Raw genomic sequence first — 16,467 nt, forward strand, 5'->3', positions numbered from 1 at the left:
TCTGAGCACCAGAAAGTAAAAGACTGACATAAGTTTTTAAAAAAGAGATGAAGATGTCATCCTTAGCTGGAAAGAAGAAAAGGGAGTTGTGGGGAGAACAGTGTTTAGTGTTGGGAATGGTAAGCCATAAAAATTGACCTCCTCTATTGTGATCCCGTATGACAAGTGATTAATAGGCCTGTGTCCCTCACAATGAAGGAGGCAAATCAGTCCTGCTGGGCTTTGCTTCGATTTTTGTCTGTTTGCAGAGTCTCCTGTATCCTGTTATAAAATATTATGACCCTTTCCCCCCACTTTCAAGATGTTCTTTTCCTTTTTCTTTCCAAGAGAGTCAAAAGGAATGAAATGTTTCTTTACAACCTACTGTCCGGCTAGAAAGTCAGAGGCTCCTAGCCGGCATCCAGCACTGGGACCACTCACGCGTATACAAGCAAATGAGTCCAGCTGCACTAACTGGGCTTCTGCACTTAACCAAACCTTTATCTCATGTTTAAAGTTGACAGTTGCTGGATTCTCGGCCCCCAGCTCTGTTTTATGACTTGTACTGCTACTCAAACACAGGGTTTGTTTTTTCCCCAAAAGCCAGTCCTGGCATCTTTTTAAAGTCAAAATGCCTACTGTACTATATTGTTTGAGATTCTAGTGGAAGGTTTTCTTTTCAATATGTTTGTCTTATGAGCCAAAATGTCTCATTTTTAGTAACTTGACCATTTGAGTTTTAAATTGTCTATAGTAAGAGAGTATCTCTTAAAAGTAGAGTGTTAGAAAAGGAAAATTGCCAGACTTGAAGAGTGCTGGGATTGTCATTTTCTGGAACATGTAATGAAAGGCAGTTTCCTAACAAACTATATACCATGATGTGTATTGGTTTCACTCACATGTTTCAGATTAAAAGCTACCTTTCCCTCAGCCTTCTAATACTGTTGTTTTTCCCTGCTAAAAAGAAACAACTTCTTTTTTTCTTTCTTTCTTTTTGGTTTGGTTTTTTTGTTGTTGTTTGTATGTATGTATGTTCACGAGTGTGTGTGTGTGTGTGTGTGTGTGTGTGTGTGTGTGTGTGTGTGTGTGTTTCAAGACAGGGTTTCTTGGCTGATCTGGACTCACTTTGTAAACCATGCTGGCCTCGAACTCACAGAGATATTCACCTGCCTCTGCTTCCCGAGTGCTGGAATTAAAGGCCTATGCCACCATGCCTGGCTGAAACGTTATTTTTTTACAAATCCTTATACATTGTTTTGTTCTTTTGGATAGATTCATTTCTATCTCTGGTATAACTCTTTACTTTTAATATTTTTATCTGTATTTGCATACTTGTTTTTAAATAAACGTTTAAATCATAATTACAAACTTTTTTGGGTTTTCAAGACAGAGTCTCTCTGTTTAACAGCACTGGCTGTCCTGGACTCACTTTGTAGACCAGGCTGGCCTTGAACTCACAGAGATCCACCTGCCTCTGCCTCCCAAGTGCTGGGATTACAGGAGTCAAACTTTCTTTCTTTCTTTCTTTCTTTTCTTTTCTTTTCTTTTTTATATTTTGAGACAGGGATTCTCTGTGTTATCTTGGCTATCCTGGACTTGTTTTATAGACCAGGCTGACCTCGAACTGACAGTGATCCACCTGCCTCTTCCTTCCGAGTGCTGGGATTAAAGGTGTGTGCCACCACGCCCAGCTTCAAACTTTCTTTTTAATATGAAAAAAATGTTAATAGCCAAACCAATCACTTAAGTAGCAAAAGCACAAACATTGATGATTACAACTACTGGAAAACACAGATTTGCCAAGAAATGAGGAGGCAAGTCTTTAGGATCAAGAAGAGAAAATGAAAACTGATTCTTCACAGAAAGTCCCTAAACCAACAACAACTCAATGAATTAATAATATAGTATATTACATTTTCAGAAGACAAAACAGTGAAGGATTTCTGGGCTGAGTGGCCCTTGCCTGTAATCCCAGCACTAAAGGAAGCAGAGGCAGGCAGATCTCCATGAGTTCGAGGCCACCCTGGTCTACAAAGTGAGTCCAGGACAGCCAAGGCTACACAGAGAGACCCTGTCTCAAAAAACAAAAACAAATAAATAAATGGAACATCAAAGGACTATAGGTGGAGCATCTGCTTAGTGTGGGCTAGCCCCTGGGCTCCATCCCTGGTTCTGAGAAGAGGGAAGAACCAAGCAAAGGGGAGGAATATCTCTGAACTGAAGAGCAGTGAAATGTCCTTCAGAGTGAAGCAGATTATCCTTTTATGTACAACCTATACGTAGCAAAACTGGGAGGCTTTCTGTGCCCATCTGATCCATCCCTTTGCCTTCACAGAAGTTGGGCAACAGCTTTTCATTCTCATTTCTGAGATGTGATTTGCAGACCTTTTGTTTGTTTGTTTGTTTTGTTGTTTTGTTTTGTTTTGTTTTTCGAGACAGAGTTTCTCTGTAGCCTTGGCTGTCCTGGACTCACTTTATAAGCAAGGCTGGCCTCAAACTCACAGACATTCTGCCTGCCTCTGCCTCCCGAGTGCTGGGATTATAGGCATGCGCCACCATGCCTGGTTGCAGACCTTTTTTTAAAAAAGTATTCCAGCCAAGAAAATCCTAAGTTAGAACTTCCATTTCCAGTGACTACATCAGCGTTAGAGAGATGGCTCAGAGGTTAAGAGCACTGGCTGCTCTTCCAGAGGTCCTGAGTTCAATTCCCAGCAACCACATGGTGGCTCACAACAATCTATAGTGACGATTTGGTGCCTTCTTCTGGTGTGCAGGTGTACATGCAGATAGAGCACTCAAACATAAATAAATAATTTTTTAAAAAAGCAAAAAACGATACCATTTCATGATGTATATGAGGTGCTGTAATTAAGAAAATTTAAATGAGCCGGGTGTGGTGGCACTCGCCTTTAATCCCAGCACTAGGGAGGCAGAGGCAGGTGGATCTCTGTGAGTTGGAGGCCAGCCTGGTCTACAGAGTGAGTTCCAGGACAGCCACACCTATACAGAGAAACCCTGTCTGGAAAAACAAAAAAAAAGTAAAATAAAATATTTTTAATTGAATTATATTACCTACGATTTTTCTCCCCTGGACATGGCAAGAACTAGAAGGAGTCTCCTGATTTGGCTGATTAATGTTTTCTGATTTCAGTTATAAAGCATGACTCTGTTGATTTATTTTTATATTTACCCTCTAACATGTCAGTTCATTGGAATTATTGGTGCAAAGTGACTGCCACTGCACCATGTTGGTAACAGTGTCGATGGAGAATGAAGTCCATTTTTCCCATGTAAACTAAGTTTTAAACTCTACAGTTACAAAACTGGTCACTGTTAGCAAGAATAGCCAGTTCATGGCCAGTTTGTGGACTGAATAATTCACTTATAGATGACACAAACATTTCTAATGAAGCCTACCTACTTAATGTTTTCATTGTTAACATGCTGAATTGAATCTGCCGCATCCGCTAATACGTATGTGTGTGGATTCTAAGACATCCAATGCTTTTCTAGTATAGCCTTTCGTGTGGAGTGTGAAGTTTTTAGGTTTGTGATGTCACACATCATCGCGGCGCTTTCATTTTACAGCAACTTAATTTTCTACCAACATCATAAGACCAGATGCTGCAATTTTCCCCATGAATTTTCCAGCTGCCGACTTTCTGAATAATGTGGTATCGTCTTGATGATCCAGAAGCATGATTTTAGTGAAAGCACACTATTTTTAGTATTACCTTTGAATGATGTAACTTGAGAGGAGACTTTGTGGTGTAAATCTTAACTACATGGGTCATTCTCATGCCTTTAAATGGACTTTACATAGTTTATATAGAAGCGCAAGCCACCACTTCCAGGAACAGGGGTAGTAACTAGAAATATGAAATTTGTATAAAGACCTTCCAGCCTTCAAAACTCAGAATGATTATGAATCTGCTGTGTGCTGAATACTAACAGACTGCTTTAAACATAATTACTAGATATTATCTCTTGTTAATGTATTTCTCTGCAAACAGCAGCAAGATTAACTATTATATTGCAGATTTGCCCAAAAGAAAAGGTAATAAGCGTTTATCTCAAAGGAATCCAGGATTATTATCCATGCCTAGTGTTTACTCTATTTCTCTGGTTAGTCCCTGGGTTGTTGTTTTTGTCTTATGCTTCTGGCAATCACTCAGCTCTAAGTCAGGGTACCCAAAGGCTGAGGAATGTTTGCTCTCAAAGGTGTTGATGGGTTTCCTTTACTATCCATCATGCTGCTTTCAGATTATTGTTGGTCATTTCAGCACATTGCGAATATTACGTGAAGTTCTTCAGGCATGAAATGATATTGCTTTCCTCACTCATTATCTCCCAAGAGTATATGCTACAGATTTATGGAGAGAATATATTGAGACATTGAAATAGTTGTAGTGAGACCTTTTCCTTAGGAGGAGAGGTAGTAGGGAGCTATCCACACATTTTAAAGATAGTCCCTCTTTTTTAGGTGGCTCCAGAAGAATTTAAGACCAGTATTGGCCGTGTGAACTCGTGTTTGAAAAAGGCTCTCCCAGTCAACGTGAAGTGGCTGCTGTGTGGATGTCTCTGCTGCTGCTGCACCCTGGGGTGCAGCCTGTGGCCTGTTATTTGTCTCAACAAAAGAGTGAGTATAACCAGCCTATTCTATAACAATAAAAAGAGCTGACATTTATTGGACACTTACTATGTGGTAGAACTGTTTCCATTATTTATTTAATTCCACTAACAATGCTGTCCTTATTTTCAAGCTAAAGAAACTCTGGGAAGAGAGAGCAAGCCACTTGTTCAGCCTTTTTCAATACTTCATCACTTAATATGAGTTTCCACCATTTGATTTTTTTTTTTTTTTTTTGAGACAGGGACTCTCTGTGTAACAGCCCTGGCTGTCCTGGACTCGCTCTGTAGATCAGACTGGCCTCGAACTCACAAAGATTTGCCTGCATCTGCCTCCCATGTAGCACTGGGATTACAGGCATGTGTGTCGCCACACCCGGCTGAGTTTCTACCATTTGAAATAAATGCAATGTAATTGATGTACTCAAGTAAATATATATGGATTACTTTTCTAAAAAGAAAACGCAAAGGGATGAGCTATAGGTGTACCAGGAGAGCATCGGTGGCTCTGAAGCTAAGCAGGAGGACCAGCAAGCCTCACAGGCGAAGAAGCCCTTAGCTTTGAATATGTCACAGTAACATTCTTTTCTAGTCGTATGTCCTGAATTTAGGAACCTTGTTCCCAGCAATGAAAACCCTGTGATTAAAAGACCTGGAGAGATAGGTAACAGCACTTTCTATGCAAGCACGAGGACCTGAGCTTAAATTCCAGCATCCGTGTCAAAAGGCAGGCATGGGTGGTCACAGAAGGGTCACCGCAGCTTGCTGGTCATCAGCAAGAGACTCTGTCTCAAGGAAATGGGATGGAGCTAGAGCAGGGCGTTCTCCTCTGACCTCCACAAGCACACAAACGAACTATGATTCGATCCAGTGAGGGAAACACCTATCTTACCTAAAGTTCTTTCCGTAGTACCTACTAATATTTTGTTTAAACTTGTAAATAACAATTAGTCCACTAAATCAGAGAAAGTATTATAAGTTGAAAATACTGTCAAGAAATACTTTTATCTTGCATCTTCACTTAAGCTCTTTCATGATTACTTCAAAAAGATAGATAATAAAATGACTTTTTTTTTTCGCCTAGAGCATTGTGCATGCTACGCAGGTGCTCTACCACTGAGCTATAGCCCCACCTCTTGTTTTTGTTTTGAGACAAGATCACATTAAGTTACAGAAACAGGGTTTCTGTCAGGTGTGGTGCCATATGCCTGTAATCCCAGCACTCAGGGAGGCAGAGGCAGGCGGGAGCTCTGTGAGTTCGAGGTCAGCCTAGTCTACAAAGTGAATCCAGGACAGCCAGGGCTATTATACAGAAAAACCCTGTCTCGGAAAACAAAAAACAAAAACAAACAAAATAGGGTTTCTCTGTGTAGCCTTGGCTGTCTTGGACCTCACTCTGTACACCAGGCTGGCCTTGAACTCATAGATAGCAACCTGTCTCTGCATCGTGAGTCTGGGATTAAAGGCCTGCGCCACCACTGCCTGGCAGGTGATTTTGGGGGCGGGGAGAGTGAGTTCCAGACAGAGTCTCTCTGTGTAGCCTTGGCTGTCCTGGACTTGCTTTTGTAGACCAGGTTGTCCTCGAACTCACAGTGATCTGCCTGCCTCTGCCTCCCAAGTGCTGGGATTGCAGACATGCACCACTACACCCGGCAGAAACCCTGTGCCACCACACCTGGTATGATTTTTTTTTTTAAGACTGAGTCTTACTGTATAGCCCTGGCTAGACTGGACCTCATTATGTAGTCCAAGCTAACCCTGAACTCACAGAAAACTGTCTGCGTCTGCCTCTGCCTCCTTGGTACTGGGATTAAAATTCACACTAGCAGACAGCTGGCCTGGGCGGATCCTTCTGTAGCCTAGGCAGGCCTTGAGATCATGGGCTTTTTGTTCAGTCTCCTAAACAACTGGGATTATAGGTGTGCGTCACCAGGCTCAGCTCCCCTATGGCTTTCCGCAAGTAAAAGTTAAACACTTTACTGGTTCCTTTAATAACCAGCAGTAGATCAGAGCTTTGCTTTAAATACAGTTTAATTTGTTTGTCAAGGCGAGCATAGTATTTTCAACTGGCTTTCTCTAAGTTTTAAAAAGGCTGACGACGTAAAAATTTTAATTGTATCTTTTAGAAGTTAGAATCAATAGCTTCCACCACTTTATTTTAAAGTCTCGGTGTGGATTAATCATGATTTGGATTTCCCATCATAAGTAAAGCCAGAGTCTCAGTTACTTCGAAACAAGGTTTTGGGTTTTAATGTGATCAAGGATATTTTTCCTCTGTGACTTATTTATGCTTTGTCCATCTCAATAACTGCACCAGAGGGCCTGAGACAGAAACATTTTTTTCCAATCATGTGTTTGTGCTTTGAGTATTTCTAATAGAATATTCAATGGAAGCTAAGATGGTGCAAATTCTATGACAGCCTTCTTTATGTTGTTGCTTTGGTTAAGTAAGAGTTTATTCTGGGGCAAGCAGGATGGCTCAGCTAGTAAATAAAAGTGCCTGGTGCCTAGCCTGAGAGCCTCGGTTCAGTCTCCAGACCCACGTGGTAGAGAAGGGAACCTACTTGCACGTGTAGTCTTCTGACCGCCACACGCATGCATACACACACACACACACACACACACACACACACACACACACACTTTAAAAATGATCACTTATGGGGCTTGAGAGATGGTTCCAAGTTTAAAAGACTTTACTACTCTTTTTTTTTTTTTTTTTTGCTTTTTCGAGACAGGGTTTCTCTGTGTAGCCTTGGCTGTCCTGGACTCACTTTGCAGACCAGGCTGGCCTTGAACTCACAGAGATCCGCCTGCTTCTGCCTCCCGAGTGCTGGGATTAAAGGTGTGTGCCACCACCACCCGGCCCGACTTTACTACTCTTCTAGATGGCCCAAGGTCAAATTTCAGACCTACTTCAGGTGGCTTGTAACCACCTATAATTTCAACTCCAAGGGATCTGAAATTTTATTGTGGCCTCCATAGGCACCCTCACACACATGGCACACATATATATGGTTTACACACACACACACACACTTTTTTTAAATAAGAAAATAAATCTTTAGAGATGACTATTCAGACTAGGGATAAATCTCAACTGTTAGAGTGCTTACTCTGCATCCACAAAGCCCTAAATGCAATCTCCAACACTAAATAAACCATGCGTGGTAGCTTATGTCTATAATCTCAGCACTTGCGACAAAAACAGTAGAAGCAAGAATTCAAGAGTTCCTGCTTCAGGAAAAAAAAAAGAGTTCAAGGCTATCCTTGGTTCCATGGTGGGTTTGAGGCCAGCCTGGGCTATATAAGATCCTGTCTAAAACTATCCTTAGTATGAATTTGTAAACTATTAATTACCCCAACGGCCACACCATTCTTGGATATTTAAAATAATTATCTGAATTTAAAAATTAGAATAGTAAAGCTGGGTGTGGTGGCGCATACCTTTAATCTCAACACTCGGGAAACAGAGGCAGGCAGATCTCTGTGAGTTCGAGGCCAGCCTGGTCTACAAACCGAGTCCAGGACAACCAAGAGAGACCTTGTCTCAAAAAATAAAACAACAAAACAAAAAAAAATTGGAGTACTAAAACCACAGATCAGTGAGACAGCACTTGCCTAGCGTGTGTAGTGAAGTCCTAGATTCTACCCCTGGTACCTCATTAATGAATTAAATAATGTTTAAAATAAGATTTGCACTATGCAGCCAGCTACTCACAATAAGGAAAGATCTGAGAAGACTGGGCTTCAATGAGAGTTAACTGTGGCCACATAGATATACAAGGTCCAGTAGGTTTTGACTTACTGCTCTTCATGTGCCATGGAGGCAGCCATGATTTCATATTCAGCTTTGAGGCTTGGCCACGCCACCACCCGTACAATGAAATGAATTAAAACCTTTCTCCTTTTTTGCTTTGAGCTGTGTTAAATTAAGAGGGCCATTAAGAAGGGAGGGTCTATTCCCATAATACAAATATGATTTTTATGAGGTAGAGCTTGTAGTCCACCATGGTGCTTGATTCCATTAATTTAAGTATTTTTTAATTTGTATTTATTATTTTTATCTCTTTAAATGATTTATTTGTTTTCATTTTATGTGCATTAGTGTTTTGCTTACATGTATGTTTGTGTGATATCAGTTATTTGTGGTTGTTGTTTTTTTGTTGTTGTTGTTGTTTTTCTTTTGAGATGGGGTTTCTCCCTGTGTATAGTTTTGGCTGTCCTGGAACTCACTTTGTAGACCAGGCTGGCCTTGAACTCACAGAGAGCTGCCCGCCTCCTCTCCTAAGTACTGGGATTAAAAGCATATGCCACCACCCCCAGCTTATTTTTTCAAGTACTTTTTTTTTTTTTTTTTTTTTTGTTTTTCGAGACAGGGTTTCTCTGTGTAGCCTTGGCCATCCTGGACTCCCTTTGTAGACCAGGCTGGCCTCGAACTCACAGTGATCTACCTGCCTCTGCCTCCCCAGTGCTGGAATTAAAGGTGTGCACCACCACTACCCGGCTTCAAATACTTTTTTTTTTTTTTTCGGTTTTTTTCAAGACAGGGTTTCTCTATGTAGCAGAGCCCTGGCTGTCCTGGACTCCCTTTGTAGACTAAGCTGGCCTTGAACTCACAGAGAACCAACTGCCTCTGCCTCCCTGAGTGCTGGGATTAAAGGCATGAGCCACCACCACCCAGCTCAAGTACTTTTTAAAGAAAGAATTTACATGCCATAAAACTTAGTCATATTAGCCAGGCTGTGGTAGCACACGCCTGAAATCCCAACACTCAGGGAGGCAGAGGCAAATGGATCTCTGTGAGTGCGAGGCCAGACTGGTCTACAAAGTAAGTCCCAGACAGCCAAGGCTACACAGAGATACCCTGTCTCAAAAACACAAACAACCAAATCTTACTCATATTAAGACGATGAACCAAGGGCCTGGAGAAATGACTACAATTGAAAGCATTTGCTACTCCTCCAAAGATCCTGAGTTCAGTTCCCAGCAACCACATGGTGACTTACAGTCATTACAACGGAATCATTGCCCTCTTCTGACAGACAGACAGAGCATTCATATACATAAAAATAAATAAATGAAAGTTTTAAAAGATGAATCATTTAGTTTTAGCATATTTACAAAAGGTGCCTGTATGACCATTGCTACAGCCTAACTTTAGAACATTTCCATCACCTTCAAAAGGAAATCTTGGGACTAAAAGGAAAGAAATCTAGTGGCTTCAGATTTCTCCCCATCCCTGTTCCCAATCCCAACCAAGTACGATCTATTTTGCCTCTCACCTTTCCTCCTGGGACAGTTTCAACAGTGCATTCGTACAGTATACATTACTTCGTGGTTGGCTTTGAAACCAAGAATGATGGCTCTTATTGTGTAGAAACACATACAAAAGATGCTTTTGAAGCCACTTTCAAGTGTATAATTTAATGACATTAAATACATTAATGCTGTCATGCAGCCATCACCAGTATGCAAGGCCAGAACTTTTTCATAATCCCCAAAGAAAAAAGCCTATACCCATTAAGCAGTCGTTCTCCATTTCCCTTCTCCTCAGGAAGTGAAGAAGTTCTCCCTCCCCTATCTTTCAGAAGAGTTTTAAAGGATTAGTATGAATTCTTAAATGGATCTGGGAGAACGCACTAGTAAAGCCTGGGATTTACTGTGTTGGCAAGGGTTTGCCTTGCATGCACTCTCTTGACTTGGCTTAATCAGATTTACTCAGGCTTAGTCAGGTTTTGTATTTCTATTTGAGTCAATTCTAGGAATGTATTTGATCCTTCATCTAGGTTCTCTGGGTCTTCTGCGTATCCGTCCCCTTAGTATACTCTAATGCTCTTCGTCCGTGTAAGGTTGATAATAAAGTTTCAGACTTAGTCATTTGATTCGTCTGGTACAGCTAGAGGTTTGTCTTCTTTTCTTTTCTTTTTCTTTCTTTCTTTTTTTTTTTTTTTTTTTCTTTTTTTTTTTTTTGTTTTTTTTTTGTTTTTTTTTTTGTTTTGTTTTTTGAGGCAGGGTTTCTCTGTGTAGCCTTGGCTGTCCTGGACTTGCTTGTGTAGACCAGGCTGGCCTCGAATTCACAGCGATCCGCCTACCTCTGCTTCCCAGGTGCTGGGATTATAGGCGTGCACCACCACGCCTGGCTACAGTTTGTCTTATTTTCAAAGACGAAGACCTTTTAGTGTTTTGCTTTGTTTTGTTGTTTTTCAAGACGGTTTTTCACTGTAACAGCTATAAACCAGGCTGTCCTCGAACTCCTGGGAATCTGCCAGCCTCTGCCTCCCTGAGTGCTGGGATTAAAGGCTTACATCACCGTGCCTGGCTAGGATGATCTTATCTAGTTCTATCAATTTGCCTCCAAATTTCATGATGTCTTTGCTTTTAATAGCTGAATAATATTCCATTGTGTAAGTGTATAGTTTCTTTATCCATTTTTCAGTTGAGGGGTATTTGGGTTGTTTCTAGATTCTGGCTATTATGAATAAAGCTGCTATGAACATGCCTGAGCAAATGCCCTTGTTGAATGGTGGAGCATCTTTTGGGTATATACCCAGGAGTGGTATAGTTGAGTCTTGAGATAGAGCTGTTCCTAATTTCCCGAGAAAGTGCCAACTTGATTTCCATAGTGGTTGTACAAGTTTGCACTCCCACCAGCAATGGAGGAGTGTTCCCCTTTCTCCACATCCTCACTCTTAATCACAGTCCAAGCCTCCAGAACTGTGAGATACAAATTTCTGGGGAGGGGTTTCCCCCTTTTATTGAAAATAGACAAAGGCCAGGCATGGTGGCGCACACCTTTAATCCCAGCACTCAGGAGGCAGAGGCAGGCAGATTGCTGTGAGTTCGAGGCCAGCCTGGTCTACAAAGGGAGTCCAGGACAGTCAAGGCTACACAGAGAAACCCTGTCTCGAAAAACAAAAAAACAAAAAAAGAAAGAAAGAAAATAGACAATAGATTCTTTTCTCACATAATATATCCTGGTTATGATTTCCCCTCCTTCTACTCCTTACAGGTCCATCCCTACCTCTCCTCCCATCTGGATCTACTTTCTGTTTTTCATTAGAAAAAGAACAAGCTTCTATGAGATAATAATTATTACAAAATAAAATATAATAAGATAAAAGAAAAAGTATCACATTCAAGTTTGACAAGACAAATAGAAAAAAAAGAGCCCAAAGGAACCACAAAAGAGTACATACTGTTTTATTATACTGCCTGAACAGATTAATTCCTGTGTACATGTATGTGTTGTCTGTCTTTTTCTTTTCTTTTTTGTTTTTGTTTTTTGTTTGTTTGTTTTTGTTTTGTTTTTCAAGACAGAGTTTCTCTGTGTAGCCTTGGCTGTCCTGGACTTGCTTATAGACCAGGCTGGTCTCGAACTCACAGCGATTCACCTGCCTCCCCTAAGTGCTGGGATTAAAGGCCTGTGCTACCACCACCTGGCCCTGTCTTTTTCTTTTTTCTTTCTTCCTTTTTTTTTTTTTTTTTTTTTTTTTTTTTTTTTTTTTTTTTTACAAGACAGGGTTTCTTTGTGTAACAGCCCTGGCTGTATTGGACTCACTTTGTAGGCCAGCTGGATTAAAGGCATGTGCCACCACCACCTGGCTTCTCTTTTTATTCAGTCTATTTCGTCCTATATTAGCATAGCTGCCAGAGTTCCTTTTTGGCTAATTTATCATGCAATGTCTTTTTTCTGTCCTTTTATTTCTTTTCTTTCTTTCTTTCTTTCTTTTTTTTTTTTTTTTTTTTTTTTTTTTTTTTTTTTTCTAAAATGTATTTTCTCACACTACTGGAAGGTAAGGAGCCTGTCCTAGGGCTTTATTGCTGTGAAGAGACACCATAACCAAGGCAACTCTTATAAAGGAAAACATTTAAGTGGGGCTAGCTCACAGCTTCAGAGGTTTAGACGCACCCCCCCCCCCCCCCCCCCCCCCCCCCCCCCGCCATGGCAGGAAGCATGGTGCAGGCAGGCATTGGTAAAGAAGGAGCTGAAAGCTCTACATCCGGATCCTCAGGCAGCAGGGAGTGAGCATATCTGAGACCTCAAAGCCTACCCCCACAAGGCCACACTTCCTCCGACAAGGCCACGCCTCCTAATAGTGCTACTCCCTAGGGGCCGAGCATTCAAACAATGTGAGTCTATGGGGGCCGTTCCTATTCGGACCACCACAGAAGTCAAGGTCAAGCTGTCTCCAACACTGTGCATAAAGGAGCACGCAGCACTTTGGAGGCTAAAGCAGGAATGTTTCTGTGAATTCAAGGCCAGCATGGTATTCATAGTGTTTCACGGCCAACCGGGGCTGCATAGTGAGGGAGACCCTAGTCCTTGCTTTAAAAAAACATCTCCAATCTTCTCTTCCTATACAAATACCTATCATAGCCAGGTGTGATGGCGCACGCCTTTAATCCCAGCACTCAGGAGGCAGAGGCAGGCGGATCTCTGTGAGTTCAAGGCCAGCCTGGTCTACAAAGCAAGTTCCAGGAAAGCCAAGGCTACACAGAGAAACCCTGTCTCCAAAACCCCCCAAAAAGAATCATAACCAGGTACATTGCCTCATGCCTGTAATCTCAGCACTGAGGCCGTAGAGGAAGCAGGAGGGTCATGCCTTGAATTAAAGGCCAGCCGCAGCTACCTAGCAAGTTTGATGCTGGCCTGAAACCCTGTCTCAAATGACAAGACAGAACAATTCCAATTGTTCTGTTACACCCACGCCTATAAGACCTCATTTGTCCTGAAATAGCTCCTTCAATACACAATCTCCAAATACAATCACTTTCCAATAGAAAGCGGGGTGTGTGGGTGTGGGTGTGGGTGTGTGATTTCAACATGGGTTTTTCAGAGAACAAAATTCAGCTCGTAAAGACTGGAGAGATGGCTCAGTGGTTAAGAACACTGGCTGCTCTTCCAGAGGTCCTGAGTTCAATTCCCAGCAACCACATGGTGGCTCACAACCATTTATACCCTCTAATGCCCTCTTCTGCAGGTGTACATGCAGATAGGGCACTCATATACATAAAATAAATAAAACATTTTTTAAATGACAGATTTAATTTTTCTATTTTGTTGATTTTTAAAAATCTGTTATTCTTTTGTGTTTGTTGTTTGTATATTTTTGTTTAGTTTTTGGTTTTTTTGTTTTGTTTTGTTTTTCCAAGACAGGGTTCCTCTGTGTAGCCTTGGCTGTCCTAAACTCACTCTGTAGACCAGGCTGGTCTCGAACTCACAGCGATCCGCCTGCCTCTGCCTCCCGAGTGCTGGGATTAAAGGCGTGCGCCACTACCACCCGGCTTTCTTTTGTTTTTTTGGGGGGGGGTTTTGTTTGTTTGAGAAAAGGTTTCTCTGTGTAACAGTCCTGGCTGTCCTGGCCTCACTATGTAGACCAGGCTGACCTCAAACTCACAGAGATCCACCTAACAAGTGCTGGAATTTAAGGTGTGTGCTACCAAGCTAAGCCCTTGTCATTCTTTTCTCACCCCTCAATTCCTGTGTTACCTCCTGGTGTGGTTTGGGTGGTAATACCGCCCCCCATAAGATCAGATGTTTGAGTACTTGGGCCTCAGTTAGTGGTGCCGTTTGGAGAGATTTTGGAGCTGTGGCCTTGCTGAAGGAAGTTTGTCACTGGGGTGGGCTATGAGGTTTCATTCCCAGTTCTCTGCACCATGTTTATGGTTCACCTTGTAAGCCTTCCCTCTTCCTGCTCCTACCAGCTTGCATTCACCCCATCATAGAGTCCCGTGGAACTGTAAGCCCAAATCAATTCTTTTATAAGTTGCCTCGCTCACGGTATTTTATTACAGCAGTAGCAAAGTAGCGTATCTCCTCATCTAACATATCACTGATTTTCATAGTGAAGTGTTGTTTTGTTTACTTTTCATGTTTTGTGATAAAGTCCCTGACAAGAGCAACTGAAGGCATGAAGGACTTTGTTTGCCTCATGACTCCAAGGACTATAGTCCATGGAGGCAGGGATGACATGCCTGCCACTCTGTCTGCAGCATCAAGAGTTGACCACTCGAGCCGGGCGTGGTGGCGCACGCCTGTAATCCCAGTACCCAGGGAGGCAGAGGCAGGTGGATCTCTATGGGTTCGAGCCCAGCCTGGCCTACAAAGCGAGTCCAGGACAGCCAGGGATACATAGAGAAACCCTGTCTCAAAAAAACAAAACAAACAAACAAAAAGACTTTGCAGCTTATTTGCACCGTGGTTGATCAGGAAAACGGAGAACTCAAGTCCAAAGTTCTTGGCCTACCTTCAAAGGCCTACCTCAGTGACCCACCTCCAGAAGCCATGCCTCCTTCCCAAAAAGTTCCTCAGCCTCTCAAAAAAGCACCACTAGCCAAAGGTTCAAACATATGAGTCAACAAGCATTTAGCTTTAATAGAGCCCATTTGTTTCAATAGTTTGCAGACTCTGCTCCTATGTATGTCCTCCCCTTGGCCTTTATGTTGCTACTGCCCCAAATAACATGAACCCATACACACACACACACACCACACCACACACCACCACCAACCACACATATATATATGGGTTGGTATTTTGGGAGGTTGTTGCTTGGGCATTTTGTTTTTGAGATATTGTCTCACGTTGTAGACTAGGCTGGTCTCTAACTCACAGAGATTCACCTATCTCTGCCTCCCAAATACGGGGATTAAAAGCATATGCCACCATGTCCAGCTGGACCCATTTTTAGTAGCCCAGACTTGGGATGCTTCCAGAAGGGGGAAAAAAAAAGACTGCATCCCTTCCAGAGTAACTAATCCATTTCCAATGGGACACCATTTCTAACAAGACAGGAGCTAAAGGATCTATGCCCAGTTTTAGCTGGTTTTCTTTTTTTTTTTGTTTGTTTGGTTTTTGTTGTTGTTGTTGTTGTTGTTTGGTCTTTGCTTTGTTTTTCGAGACAGGGTTTCTCTGTCCTGGACTCACTTTTTAGACCAAGCTGGTCTTGAACTCACAGCGATCCACCTGCCTCTGCCTCCTGAGTGCTGGGATTAAAGGTGTGCTCCACCACGCCCGGCCCTACTGTTTTTCTTTTAATACTGTTCAGTTTTTAAAAATAATACATATACTTTACAAGCCAGTAATCTTCAAGGTAAGTTTGTTGCAAATTTTTCTGAGCCCACTACTTATCTTTTCAGTCTATAACAATTAATTGTCTATACTATACCAGAATTTCAAATTTTTCTTAATTTTCATCATAACCTATTTTTTTCTATTATTGGTCCTTCTTTTTGGCTGTGAATCTGAGAATCCATTGCCAAACCTAAAGTCACCTCAGTTTTGTTTCAGGTTATAGTACAGGAATTTTATAGTTTTCAGCTTACATTTGTCTATGACCTTTCTTTTGACTTATTTTTACCTGTGAATGTCCACTTGTTCAAGAACTATATGTAAAAACACCATACTATCCTTTCTCCAATGCCTTTCCTCACTTGTAAAAGTCACATGGCTAGAGATTTATGTGCTTTTTTTCTGGCCCCTCTAATCAGTCCCACTAATGCTATAATGAGCGCTTTTGTTGTTGTTTTGTGTTTTTATCAATAGTACACTGCTTGGTTAATGTACTTTTACAGGGTTAGCGAGATGGCTCAGTAGTTAAAAGTACTGGTTGTTCTTCCAGAGGTCCTGAGTTTAATTTCCAGCAACTACATAGTCACTCACAACCATCTATTATGGGATCTGATGCCCTCTTCTGATGTGCAGATGTACAAGTTGATAGAGTGCCCATAGATACATACATGAATAAATGATTTGGGGTTTTTTGGTTTTGGTTTTTGCTTTTGTTTTTGTTTGGTTTTTTGGTTTGGTTTGGTTTTTGGTGGGTTTTGTTGTTGTTGTTGTTTGGGTTTTTTTTG

General features: G+C 41.6%; 1 protein-coding gene across 1 annotated transcript in view; it reads left to right on the top strand.

Annotated features, from left to right (window-relative positions):
- Chic1 (cysteine rich hydrophobic domain 1) overlaps positions 1 to 16,467 on the top strand; it is a 38,525-nt gene that overhangs the window by 12,499 nt on the left and 9,559 nt on the right. The window contains exon 3 of the mRNA XM_051141577.1: positions 4,463 to 4,618. Coding sequence (XP_050997534.1) covers positions 4,463 to 4,618 — 156 coding nt within the window. The remainder of the gene's footprint in view (positions 1 to 4,462; positions 4,619 to 16,467) is intronic.

Source organism: Acomys russatus, chromosome X, assembly GCF_903995435.1.
Source record: "Acomys russatus chromosome X, mAcoRus1.1, whole genome shotgun sequence".
NCBI lineage: Eukaryota > Metazoa > Chordata > Mammalia > Rodentia > Muridae > Acomys > Acomys russatus.